The sequence below is a fragment of the Nyctereutes procyonoides genome, unplaced genomic scaffold (genome assembly GCF_905146905.1).
Source record: "Nyctereutes procyonoides isolate TBG_1078 unplaced genomic scaffold, NYPRO_anot_genome, whole genome shotgun sequence".
In the NCBI taxonomy this organism is placed as follows: Eukaryota; Metazoa; Chordata; class Mammalia; order Carnivora; family Canidae; genus Nyctereutes; species Nyctereutes procyonoides.
In genome coordinates this window covers 5,685,511-5,699,456 of record NW_026575024.1, presented here as the reverse complement: position 1 = coordinate 5,699,456, position 13,946 = coordinate 5,685,511, and the positions used below count along the sequence as shown (strand labels likewise).

Genomic DNA, 13,946 nt, shown 5'->3' with positions numbered 1-13,946 from the left:
GCGAGCAAAAATTTGCCCTCTCTCTTCCCGGTCAAATCTTGGATTTGGGCAAGTCTATGTAAACAGCAGGCCTCTGCAAGCCTCAGAATGAAACCAGAATGGAACGGAGAGGGGGGCCTCCCCTTCCTCCACCGGCCACGGCTTCTGTTTATGAAATCAGAATAAACCAAGAAATGGGGATAAATTGTTTAGGAAAATATATCTGTAACATCCTAACCATTTTCATTCATTCGTTTTATTGTGACATTTATTACAGGAACTTCCGTGTCAATTTTCCTTGCACACAGACACAAATGTGCCCACCCCTCGCCGTGCCCCCTTCCTCCCGCTGCTGGGTGGCCTGGCTGAAGGGTGCTCCTAATTACCCCTGGGAACAAGTCAGTGCACGGCTGAGACTTCACAACCAATGATCGTGGCTGGGCAATTTTTCTTTATATATTTTTTTTCCTTTAGGTTTTGCCTGCAGCAGCATGTAGGATCTTGTCCACAGGAGGCCGATGAAAACCTGATCAAAAGGCATTTGCCTCTCAAATTCCTTAATCCTCCTACGCCATTAAGATTGGGGACAGGGGCGGGGCAGGTCTCGCAAAAGGTGGTCACTGTGCTGGGAGGTGGGGGTTCCCAAGGATCCGGGAACAACACGGCCTCCCCAAGGGCCTGACCTCCAGGAGGCGCTAGTGGCAGCCACAGGCTCGGACGACCATGTTTCTGTATTTCTTCAGGATGACGTTGGAGCTGTCGTCGAAGTAGAGGACAGAGATGGCGTTGAGCTGAGTGGGGGCACAGCATGGCTTGGGCACCGTTTCGGGGTTGATGAAGTGGACCTGGAACACACATCGAATGGTGGCAGTGGTGAGAAGCGCTGGGTCACTGCTCCCAGCCTCCTCATTTCTGTAAGGAACGGGAGCTGCTTGGGCAAAACGGTGGCATGTGACACACACACCCCCACCCCCAGCAGAGACTGCAGGTGACACTTGCAGTTCTAGCCCGTGACACATAACCTCTGCTGCTATTGCACAGACCAGGGCACCAGAGCACACAGGTCTGGGCAGCACATAGCTGGGAAGCTAGGAGCCAGGTGGTTCTCTGCTGCGGGGCTGTCCTGTGCACTGCAGAGTGTTTCACAGCGTCACTGGGCTCTACCCCCAAGCAGCCAGAGGCACTCCACCCCCAACCGTGCCCACCAAAAATGTCTCCAGACATCGTCAATGGTCTCCTGGGAGGCGGAACTGCCCCGAGTGGGGAAGCCCTGGCTTAGACAGAGTGGGCCTGCAGGCCACATCCTGCCCCCCTGCCGGTTTGTCAATAAAGTTTTATTAGCATCCAGTCACGCCCATTCGCTCTGTAGTATCTGGGGCTGCTTCTGCACGCCAATGGCAGAGTTCAGCTGCCACAGAGGCTTTGTGACTCACAAAGCTAAAAATATTTACCATCTGGACTTTTTCAGAACAAAGTGGCCGACCTCTGGGCTAGACCTGTCCCGTCCAAGAAAAATACAATGCAAATCACACGTGTAATTTAAAATGTTCTAGCAGCCACATTTGAAAAGATGGAAAAGAAATTGGTAAAATTAAATAAGATATTTCATTTAATCCAATATTTCAAAAAAAAAAAAGACTTGTTTCAACACACACTTGCCATAAAGTATCTTTTTTTTTTTAATTTAAAAAAAATTTTTGGTACTAAGTCTTTAAAACCTAGCATGTATTTTAGACTGAGAAAGCATCTTGATTCCAACTGGCCATATTTCAGGTGTTCAAGAGCCACGTGTAAAAGCGGTCACTGTATTACTGTATTGGATAGTGCAGATCCAAATTATACTAGACTCTTCTAGCAGTAAAACCAGGAGGACAAAGTTGGGCAAACACTGGGTGGGACGTCAACAAGAAGGAAGAAGGTCTAGAGGGGAGGAATGAAGAAACACGCCAGCTAGCCGCTCGGGTTACTGCTCCTTCTCGCTCATAAGATTCTCTGCACCTTACAGGGGATGAGAGCTGGGGGCAAACAAACTCAAAAGCCTGAAGGGGCTGCGTAAGCACCCGTGGGTGCGCAGGGCAGGTGAGGAATAAAACAAGAGGGAATAGTGGAGGTTGGGGCGACCCGGAGGGCAGCTGCTGCCGCTGACCGGGGCCAAGCAAAGGCAGTGCGGTTGGCCGTGCCAAGTGGCCAGGACAGGCCAGAGACCTAGTTCTGCTGAATTTTTATGTGAAACTTCCAGGTTTCCGACGCACAACGTGTGCCAACTGAAAGCACTCTGTGGCAGCCTCTAGCCTGTGACCTCTGAGATAAGCCAGCACATGTTTTAGCTTTTTATTACGGACTGTTTCAGACCTTACAAATCTATACCGCCTCCTCCACCCTTGAATAATTTGAAAGCAAATCCCAGACATCAGCTCATTTCCTCTGTTTTTCACCAGGACTCCCAGCAGGCAAGGATTCCCACCCCCATCACCTTTTTTGTTGTTGTTGTTTCAGAGGTAGAATTTTGTGATTCATCAGGTGCAAACAACACCCAGTGCTCATCACATCACCTGCCCTCCTTAATGCCCATCCCCCAGTTACCCCAGCCGCCCACCACCCTCCCCTCCAGCGGCCCTCAGTTTGTTTCCTAGAGCTCAGCATCTCTTATGGTTTGTCTCCCTCTCAATTTTTACCTTATTTTATTTTTTCTTCCCTTCCCCCTTTTTAAACATGACCACAGAACTTCTTTTTCAGAATAATTAGAACACTCGTTCTGATCCCAGGGCTCTCTCGTGACACGCAGACTGAGTAGGTGATCAGGGGACAGCCAGGCTCCCGCTACATGGGCCATGAAGCAGGGGTCGGAGAGTAGAGGTGTGCCCTGGTAGCCTGGGAGACCCCCCTGGCACTCCCCAGGGGCCACCAAGGCAGGGCCTGAGGGGGCATGTGGGCACAGGGGAACAGGCCTGGGCCAAGGAACAGGTTGGGGGCATTATTCATTTCAATCCTGAGCAGGGCTTCAGAATTTACCTTCCTTTCCAAGGAAGGGCCTTGGAAAAGCATGGCTAAAAAGGAAGCCTCCCCTCCGAAGGGCAGAGCGTGGTCCAAATGAAAGGAACAGGGGAGCTTTTTCTCCAAGACATAACACGTGGGTCAGTACCAACTCTACCACTAAACCTTTAAAAGAAGCCAAAAGAGTTTCAGAACAAACAGAACTGTAGGACTGAGGGGATGGCCCTGGGTAATGAGCTCTCTGTCACCAGGAGCATTCAAGCCAGGGAAAGGCCTCAATAATGTTCCTGGCAGGGAGCTAGATAATCAAGATCCCTGAGCCTCAGATTCTAAGGCGAAGAGCCAAGTCCCTAATTTTTATCACGACTGATATTTTCGGGAGAGTAGTAAAAACCACTTCTACCAAGGGTCGCCAGGGCTGTGCATCCTGTTAAAAACCTATCTTCTTATCACACTGAACCCTCCAGTGACCCCATGGAAGTTTGACCTGAAACGGCCCCCGCCCTGCCCCACCTCGCTGTCCTCCTTACTCCTCTCCCGCATCCTCTGTTCACCTGATTGTTTCTCTCCCTGGAAACTGAGGCCCTGAAGGCAGGGACCAGGTCTGTGCTGTTTCCTGCGATGCCCTCAGTTCCCAGGGCAGGTTTACCTGCAGAAGATGCTCAGCAGACACCCTTGGATGGCTGACCCCCCAAAGTTCAAGGCTAGGAGGCAAAGACATGAGTTTGGGGAGTGGACAGGCTCTCAGGCTGGTCTGAACCCAGGGAAGCCCCGACTCTGGGGGGTGCGGGGGCACCTATGGGGGCCGAGCAGATGTGTGGTCAACTAAGAACAGCCGCCCAGAGAGGCAGGGCCAGGACTGACCTCGCCGTTAGCCACAGTGACCATTATCCAAGACACCTTTGGGAGCCCCTGAAACTGTGCTTATTTCTTCCAGAATGGGGAGAAATACATGAACTTTAGGGTCGGGGATGATACATATCTTTATGCCAATGCTGTTGTAAAATAACATTTTTAATCTCTCTCTCTTTTTTTTTTAACGGAGGAAGGGGCCTACTACAGGAGGAGTGCCCAGGGCCCGCGGAAAGTCAGGGCCCCAGCCTGGAGGAGCGGCGGGGCAGGGCCACCAGACCCTGCCGTCCCCCTCACCCAGCGGAGCACGCCCAGACGGCACGCAGGCCCCACTCACCAGCGTCTGCACGATGGCGTGGTTGGTGGCGTTCATGTAGGAGTTCAGGGGGAAGGCACACTCCCCCTCACAGTAGTAAGCGGCATAGCCTTCGGGAGCGATGATCCAGTCCTGCAGGGGACAGAGCATGAGCCCCACAAGGGCCTACCCTTCGTGCCCAAGCCCCCACCTACCCTGCGGCCCAGACTCGTGCTCCCAGAGGACAGAGGACAAAGACCCGGCCCACACCATCCCGGCAAGGTGGGGAGTGTCCTGCAGAAGCATGACAAATGGAGGACCCCCTTCCATGGTCCCTCACAGAATGCAAAATGAAGGAAAGACCACCCTGAGGCTGGGCTGGGCTGGGCTAGGTAGGCCCAGAACAGACACCTGCAGGGCCTTATGGGGAGGCGGCACAGACCAGTGTGACCAGGGTGGCTTCGACTCCAGCGCTACTAGGTGGTTACGTGTTGGCAGCTTGCTTCAAACAAAAGCTCCACGCCTCAGTTCACGGACGTGGGAGAAAGACTAATAACCCACAACATCGAGAATTAAGCGCCCATGTAGACGAACCAGCTCAGCGCTGGTGCGTGTGTGTGGCTCGGGGAAGGATGCACACGGCCACGTCTGCCGTTAGGGCTGGGTTAGCACCGGAATACTGCTCTAGCACTTTGTCCACCCCTCCCTGACTCAAGTCCATGGACTCTTCCCGCAGAGGAACTGGAGTCTGGGGCTCGGTTCCAGCACCAGGATGCAAGCACAGGAGCCATGAGTGTGAGGTCAGCACGGCAGGAGGGATCCACGCTGCCCGAGCGCAAGTGCTCTGATAGTGCGCTTGGGCATGATCCCCAGGGAATCCTCTGGACTCCCCCCACTGAACCACAAGCTCAATGAGGAGTGAACAACAAGACCAGTGGCCTTGGTGATCTCAACACCCCATTAGGACTATTTGAGCTCCACAAGGGCAGGCACACGGTAATGCTCCCCGTGGCACCTCCAGCACCTGGAACAACACCCGGAATGTCAGAGATACTCCTAAACAGTCATTAGACTGTATGACCCTCATGCCTGTCCTAGGATTCACTCTTGCCCTTCGCCCCATTCCATCCAAATGGTTCTGGAAGGAGCAGTCATGGTCCTATAACATGATCTCATCCCCCAAACAGCTGACTGGTTCAGGATCAAGCCCCTGACCCCAGGTAGGCCAATCAGTCCCTGCCCTGGGATCTGAATCATGGAAAGGAAGGAGGGACAGACAGGGTGGAGGGTTGAAGCCGGCCCTGCAGGCAGCTGAGTTCTAGTGCATGGGCCCCACCTGAGAGAAGTAGCCAGCCGCAGGGTGGAGATGAAGTTCACATGTAGCATGGGGCTTAGGGTTCAAAGTGTTTGGGCTCCTGGTTCTAGCATGAGTCTCCACCACATTTCTGCTCCTGGGTGTCATGAGGCATCCCTGCATCCTTAACCTCAATTCTCTACCCTAGTTAGGACACCTGACGCTGGAGTCCTAACTGAAGTAGATGAGAAACGTGACTCAGTGCACACATGGGACCCAGCCCCACTGCCTTGGGCGGGGGGCACAAGGAAGCCCACACCAGAGCCCCCACCATCGGGGCAGATCCAGCCACCCGTCCTTACCTGCCAGCCCAGATCGCGGAAGCTGACGTACAGTTCATGCTTCTTGCAGGCCTGCCTCTGGTCGCTGCTGCTGTTTTCTGCATTGGTGGGAGACAGAGGCACGGGGGAGAGAAAACACACACACATATTAAGGTTCCCTCCATCTAAGGCAGTGGTGTGAGCACGGCTGAACTCAGCTAGAACGTGACCTTCCTGACATGAAAGCCATTCCAGTACCTATAGCCTTAAAACTCATTTCCATCCCTAGCAAATGGCCTCTGCAAGAGGCCCCATCCCTCTTGCGCCATCTTAGCTCCTAGTATGCTCTGGATCCTTCTGTGGACATTGGCTTTTTTTGTACACGTGCGTTGTCTGGAGGCTGACCTCTGCCTGGGTTCCACATAGGAACCAAACTATAGCCACGTGCCACCATGCTGGCTGCAGAAGCCTGCTCAGGGGGGTCTGCCCCTCAGCTGCTGAGGCCAGCCCACCTCACGATGCTCACCCCTCTTTCAAAGGGCAAAAGGGGGCACTGCCAGGGCCTGGGACAAAGACCCCACTGCCAGGAAGAAATGCAGAAACTCACATCCCATTGACCTCCCAGAGAAACACACTACTTAGGTTTTTCTGAGGAGTGAAAACTATGACTGGGGTTTTCCAGAAGTATGTAAGGTTCGTAGGCATCTGCATTAGGGCTTGAGCACTTGTAAACATGTAGAAAGCTCTGCCCTCCCTCTCCCTGTCACTCTCACACAGACACACAAACACACACAGAGACAGACAGACGCGCACACACACATACTCTGGTGCTCCTGCCCCGTCTTCTACCCTGTAGCTATGGGGTTACAGGGATTTTTTTTTTTTTTTTCCTTACTCATGACTTGTCTTTCCTCCACCTAAAACTTTCTAGGGGCTTTCTATCATGCTTAGAGCAATGTCCCAACTCCTGCCCTTGGCCTGTAAGGCCCTATGTGGCCCTGATTCCTAAGCCACAGCCTTCTTTCTGTGCTGTGAATGTACTGTCAAGTCTGTTCCTATCAGGGCTTTTGCACTTGCTGTTTCATCTACCTGAAATGCTCCTTCTCGTAATCTTTGTATGTCTGGCTCTACTTGATATTCAAGCTTCACCTTGAATGTTGCCTCTTCTAAAAGGTTTTGGGAGGTAACCATTGGATCCCCAAGGCCCAGTGTCCACCAGTGTTTGTGTAGTTAACACACAAATATAGGAGACGTCAATGCCTCAGCTTCTGTGCCCTGCTGTGATCCCTCCAGGCTCAAGCATCCCAGAAGGTAATGAACACCAGTGGGTGAGGAACACAAGGCCAACTCTTTGCAGGATGAAGAGGAAAGCCAAGGAAATGAACCAGGGTTGCTTGCTCACCTGATTGCACTTGGGAGGCATCCAGATGCACCCAGATCCCCCTGCCTGGTCAGCTCTCTCAGATGGCCAGGTGAGTGGCCCTCCTTGGGCCTGGGGGGTCATGGCAACCCCAGCCATTGTCAGTGACTAGTTCAGAACCCAGGTCTGAGCTCACCAGCCCATATGTTATCCTTAGAGTGAGGATTGGTTCAGATAAGAACAACAACAACAAAAAGAACAAGTGACACAATCCAAGCCAACAGGACATGGGTGAAAGCATGCTGGGGGCTTCCGGAAAAAGTTTCCTTATTCCTAAGAAAGGCTCATGGGAAAAGATGCTCATCTCTTTCCCCTATTGCCTGGGAATAGAAAAGAAAAGCAGTAGAGCCTGATGACTACCTACAGCCACAGCCTTGAGGAGAAGCCAACACTGAACGTGGTGAGCAAGGACAGAAAGCCTTCACTGTTGAAAGTCTTCACTGTTGTTGACTTTCTGGATCAACCTACCCTCATGCCCACCCAACCCCGTCACTGTGAGCCAATGGCTTTTCTAGTGGTTGGAGCCACCTGATTGGTGTTTCTGAGACTTGTAGCCAAACCACGCAGTGTGTCCTACTTGGAAAGGTGCCTCCCAGTGTGGGGCTGATAGTCAGCTGGAGCCCAGCTGTAAACTCCAGAGCACACCAGCTCCCAGGTGGGGTCTGGCCAGGTAAGGGGGTGCTGCTCCGGCTCTGGAGTCAGACCCTGGTTCTCCTAGACCTTGAGATGCTCATCGGCAGAGTGAGGAGGAAGTGCCTCCAGGGAAAGCCGTGCACATTCCCATCAGTTTAGCACAACTCTCAGCTCATAGCAACAAGCTGCTGATTATTATCCTTCCAGCCCACCTGCCAGGGAAAGTTAAAACTATACACAAACTTCATTCCTACACACACTCTTTAACCATTTGGAGTAAATGACTGTTTTTTCCAAACCCAACAACATGCCACGTTGGGAAGAAGTGAAACACCCATCATCCATTTGCTGCTTTCCCCCAAGTCATAAGACTTCTATCTGTGTGGCTTCTAGGTTAATGAGAAACAGTAAGATTAAAAACAGTATTACTGAATTCCTTTCCCCAGACCTCAACTTCCCCATCCATGAAATGGGTGTGAGAGTGGTGTAGAAAGCCACCTGTGGTGACCATACACAAGTCAGGAAGCTTCCTCTGAGGACTGCTGGACAGTATGCTGTCCTGGAAGCCCTGGAGGTACAGCCCCCGGGCTACCCCAAGGCTAGGTACAAATCAGAAATGGGAAGAGTGGGAAGGAGAAACAGAAAGAAGAACGGGGTGGAGGAGAAGAAGACAGGGAAGGAGGGCAGCAGAGGGCACAGCGATCAGAGATGTGTAGGCCCAAGATGAGCGCCTGTTTGCAGCTCAAACAGGGGGTTCAATGCAGCTTCCACCTCCATCAGCCTCTGTGAATATCCCCGATTTTATACATAGTTCTACATCCATTGTGCAGGAAAGCAATTTTTAAAGATTTGCAACCAATGAGAAAAATGAGAAAAATTGATTATGACAGAATTGTGTGTGTCTTTATAGGAGGGATCCTGGCCCTCGGGGACACTCAGATCTCCTGAGGTGACCTCAGTGAGGGCGGGGTGGGCACAGTCTCATCCCCTGGGGGCCTGGTGCACCATCCATCCATGCATCCATCCATCCATCCATCCATCCATCCATCCATCCATCCAAGCATCCATGCATCCATCCTGGCATCCATCCATGCATCCATCCGTCATGCATTCATACAAACTGTTACTGAGTATCTACTGGTTTGCAGACGCTGTTGTAGGCATTAGAGATGCAGGTATGAACAGAGGCAGTCAGTAAGTCAGTGAGTAAATGTAAACTATATCCCGTGGAGATGGAGAGCAATAAGGTAGGAGAGGAGGCCGTGGGATGGAGGGTGCCAACAGAAGGCTCTTCTGAGGAAGTGATGTTTGTGTAAGAACCAAAAGGAAATAAGAGCCAGCCAGAGAGTCATCCAAAGGAGGAACATTCCAGGATGAAGACATAGAGGTAGGGAGAGAAGGGTGCCCTTCATGACTGAGAAGACCAGCAAGAACCCAGACAGCAGTGGCTGCTAACAGAGGGACAGAGAGTCAGGCACTAGAGCCTTCCAGGAATGAGAAGGCATGAGCAGGGCTCAGCAGTGGGCAGAGTGGAGGGGGCAGGAGGTCTACCTTGCTGGGGGCTGTGGGGGGATTGGGAGGACAAAGCAGCAATGGGGCATCTGGGGTCCCCCTTCCCTACCTCTGGGCCTGGCAGCCCAAGGGCTGAGAAAGGGAACCAGCTACAGAGGTAGCTGGGCCTCCAGAGGGCCAGGTGGTCATTGATATGTGAAGGTCAAGGGAGCCATCAGAGAAGAGCCCAAGCAATCTACCGGACCGTTTGCAATACTGTCTGTAACGCACCGAGTGGAAGTCCAAAGATGGTCCCTGTCGCTGAGGCAAGGCCCGTGGCCACAGGTAGCAATGTCAATGTGCAGGCCTCCTTCTCCCCTTCACTGCAGGGAGGTGGAAGGTAGAGGGGAGGGATGAGGAGCACCCCTCGGCCCAGTGAGGTGTGGAGCAGCCCCAACAAGACAGGATCGAGCACATTAGTTTGGGACAGGGATGTGGCAAAGAAGCTTCGCATCAAGTGCCAACATCGCTGGCTGCTTAAGGTCCTGAGTAAAAAAAGGATCCGAAGCTGTGGAGGCTCAGTGAGAAGATGCCACCATTGATTAGTGATGTCTACCATGAGCAGAGGGAGGGCAAGTATCGGCCTGAGTGCCACGTTTCCCAAACCCATCTTGAAGCAAAGCAATGATAATTGGCTTAATGTTGAAACCCAAGTCTGCGAGCAGCTTGCGAGGCCAGCTGGAGGTGTAAGTGGGGGCTGGACACAGGCCCTGCCACCAGAGGCCCAGACCCCCGCACGGCACCTCTGGGCCTCCTTACATCACGGGGCTGCTCCGGGAGAAAGGGGTCAGAAGTCCTGTTTCACGATGGCCTCGTATTAGCAGAAAGACTATGACAAGGAAGAGGAGATGCTCGAGAAGCAGACAGCTCCCCTGTCGCTCTGGCCTGGCCCCCGAAACCCACCCAGCCGCTCCATCTGCCTCCACCAGCCCCTGCCTGTGCAGCTCACAAGTTACAACCCACACAGATCACCTGGGGAAGACACCTAATTACCAGGGGGTTCGGGTGCAAATGTGGGTGAGGAGAAGAAAGTGGGACCCGGTCTCTCAACCCCAAGCCACACTACCTAGGAGTAGCTGAAAGCTCTGGGCCTGCAGGGAAGAGAGTTTTGCAGCAGACGGCAGGCTGGAGCGTGTGTCCCTCCAGCACATAAGGGGCTGTCACATGAAAGAGGATTCAGCTCGTGTGGCCCTACAGCAGGATCCCCAGCCATCTTCACATGAGGTAAAGCCCTTCGGGAGGGTGTGTATGTGTGTGTACACGCACGTTCAGATATTCTGCTTTACCAAGCCTGGGGTGCGGCTCGGGCCTTGGTATTTTTTAAAATTAAATTTCCAGGAACGGTTTAGATAAACTGCATAAAGGGCTGGGAAGTAGAAAGTCCCAGGAGGGGAGGCAGATTCCAGACAAGCCATAACGGCTGCCACGTGAGGTAGTGACAGCCTCATCCTGGGGGTTATGTAAATGGAGCGTTTGGCAAGGATGCAGGGGGGAAATCGGGTGTGGACTTCTAAGACTTTGAGGCCTGGTCCCTCTTCCTTCACTCCTGAGGTATACCTGATAGACCTCCAAGACCCTGGAGTCTGCTGGCATGGAATCTTCCAGCATTTTCTGCCTGGCTGATAAGGAAAGCCATTCAACTAGTCTCCCTCCTCTGACCCTTCCTCAGGACCCCACTCTGCTCCCCACCATTCTCAGGGCAGCCCCGCGATCATCCGATCACCCCTGCCCCCGCACCATAGCTTAGAACTGCAAAAGCTTCCAAATTTGTTTTGGTTGAAGTTCAAACTCAAGGTACGACTCGCAGGAGGACTCCTGATCTTGCTCACCTTGCCGGCCCCACCCTCCCCTTGTCCCAGACACCATGGCCTCTCTCTCCCCTTGAAGGAGCCCCGCTGCCTCCTGCCCTGGGCTTCTGTGCCTGTGGGTCTCACTCCCTGGACCCAGCCGGACCTCAGGGGCACCTGCTGGTCCCAGAGCTCTTGGCGGGGCATCTCCCCTGCAGTGTATCATGTGTCACTTCCTAGTCACCATCCCCTGACTCTCAGGCCTGTTAGTAAGTGTGTCTGTGAGTGGCAGCCACCCCCACCCGGCCTAGGCCTCGAGGGCGGACCATGGCTGGGCTCTCTGCATCGGACCCCAGCCCCTAGAGTCAGCCCAGGAAGGGTTTCCAATGCAAATTAAGGGATTCAGTTGGATTTTTGTTAGGGAGCATTTCAGACCCTTTCAAAAAGCCTAAAAAAAGAATGGGTCCAGGGATCCCTGGGTGGCACAGCGGTTTAGCGCCTGCCTCTGGCCCAGGGCGCAATCCTGGAGCCCCGGGATCGAATCCCACATCGGGCTCCCGGTGCATGGAGCCTGCTTCTCCCTCTGCCTGTGTCCCTGCCTCTCTCTCTCTCTCTGTGTGACTATCATAAATAAATTAAAAAAAAAAAAAAAAAAAGAATGGGTCCATTTGCCAGTACGGGATCCCACCAAAACCCCTGCATGTGAGCTTCAGGGCCACAGAAATCCATCCAGGGGCCCCTGGGGCCAGGGAACCCTGCTCTGAAATCTTCACTAACCACAGCAAGCATTCCTTTCTTCTCCTTCCAAAAAAAAAAAAAAAAAAAAAAAAAAAGAACAAAAATTTAAAAACTGGCTACACGAAGCCAAGGACGCTGGTTAGAAGGTTCATCTGGGGGTGGGGGCTGCTCGGCCACCTGGACACCAGATTTCTAACCACCATCGAGCACCTGCCCATGAGCCTCTCCGGGCCAGCCCCGGGCCCAGGAGCCGGCAGGGCCGAAGAGCTGAGCCAGCGGGCTCCTTCCTGCTGCAGACCCTCCCTGGCCTCGCCGCCCACCCAGGGCCCGGAGACGGCGCGTGGGCAGGCCGAGTAAAGCCCTCGGCAAACGTGTGGACGGGCTTCCTACGGCTGCTTCAGCGGATTAGCACAAGCACGGCGGCTGGAAACACCACCAAGGTATAATCTTCTAGCTCTGTAGTTCCAAAGTCTGACGCAGGCTAAATTCACGGCGTCGGTGGGGCCGTGTCCCTTCTGGAGGCTCCGAGGGAAATCCATTCCCTTGTCCCTTCCAGCTTCTAAAAGTCACCCGCGTTCTCCGCTTGTCCCCTGTACCTTATTCTCAGCTTGTGCCCTGTACCCCGCCTCCACCTTCAAAGCCGGCAACATCTTCCCTCTCCGCCCGCCTCTGGACTCCCACCTGTCCGACCCCAGTAAAGAGGGCTTCTCCCCCCTTGAGGACCCCTGTGATTACAGTGTGATATGGGCCCCCCTGGGCCGTCCAGACCGACCCTATTTTCAGGTCAGATGATAGCAACCCTCATTCTGTTGGAAACCTTGGTCCCCTTTGCCATGTAGTCACCAGTTCCAGGGACTAAGACAGGGACACCTGGGGACCTGAGGGCTCACCCCTCAGACAGCAGCACAGCTGGCCAATGTGAGGGGACAGGGCAGGTGGGCTTTCAGCCGCCAGGCTCCTAGCATCTGGGTGGTCATTTCTGCAGTCTGTTGGGAAATTGGTTTGCTGGTGCAGTTCATTTGTTTGCAACTTTCTTTTTGGTCTGGGGGAGAATCGAACTGCATCTTTGCAGAGGCAGCACTCAACGTGCTGGAGAACATGGCACAGGCCAGGGTGTGGGCATGGAGGCCTCAGGTGTACACAGTGCTAGAGGCTGGTCCGGGCCAGCCCAGTCCCCAAACTCATCCCAGCCTCCCCAGGCCACCAGATGCCAACACCAGAGGCCTGGTCAGCCTGGAGGTTAAGAGGACCATGTCCCAGTCAACCCCCGATGCTGGCACAAAGGTGGGCCCAAGCGGGGCTCTGCAAATGCCTGGTGAATTGTCAGAAGACATTTAACAGGATCGCTGGGGACGCCAGAGCCCACCAAGTACAGGCAGGTGCCTCCTGGCAAAACCAAAAGGGCTCTAATCCCAGGACTGCCACCTACTTGCTTTGTTGACTTGGAAAAGTTACCTACGCTCTCTGAGCCTCACTTTTGGGGAGGCCACCTTCCTCCGAGCCTCAAGAACCACAGAGCACCATGCACCCTACAAGTACCTAAACGTCTCAATCCCTGGAAGTTTCCTTGGAGGAACGCACCAGCAAACATTTTCTATTAATCTTAGAATAGCTTGCTATATAAATTCTACCTTTATTTTTAATTTGTTTTTACTTATATAATGATGCAACATGATGACAAACCTAAAAGTATCCCCCAAAAATACACCAAAAGGTCTAGTGCTCTTTTTTTTTTTACCTATAATAACAAGACATTTCAGATAAACCTGGAAGTATCCCAAATAATACACAAAAAACCCCACCACCACTCCCTCATATTTAACAAGTACTAAAATATTTTTCACTCTAAGAACAAAAATGAAAAACACAGCAAGCAAACTCCCCTCATGTCTCCTCCTCTTCACTCCCAAGAGCAGCCTCCCTGGGGACGGCGGTGCTGTGTTCCGCTCCACGTCTTTCGAGCTTTCTTTCAGGTATTTGTGGCCATCAGTTCATCTACCTGGGAATTCACACAACTGGCATCTTGTCATACTGATGCTTTGCTACGCGCACTTCTCACTGAACTTTCTACTTTTAAACGGTG

General features: G+C 52.9%; 1 protein-coding gene across 2 annotated transcripts in view; it reads right to left on the bottom strand.

Moving 5' to 3' along the window:
* Positions 1-215: 215 nt before the first annotated feature.
* Positions 216-13,946, bottom strand: part of BMP7 (bone morphogenetic protein 7) — a 91,624-nt gene continuing 77,893 nt past the window's right edge. The window contains exons 5-7 of one of the 2 annotated variants that reach the window (XM_055346203.1): positions 5,777-5,853; positions 4,163-4,273; positions 216-824 (exon numbers count right to left, since the gene is read on the bottom strand). In XM_055346203.1, coding sequence (XP_055202178.1) covers positions 675-824; positions 4,163-4,273; positions 5,777-5,853 — 338 coding nt within the window. In that variant the 3' untranslated portion in view covers positions 216-674. Of the gene's footprint in view, positions 825-4,162; positions 4,274-5,776; positions 5,854-11,988; positions 13,863-13,946 lie in introns of those variants that run through there. The other variant, XM_055346212.1, reaches the window with a different exon arrangement.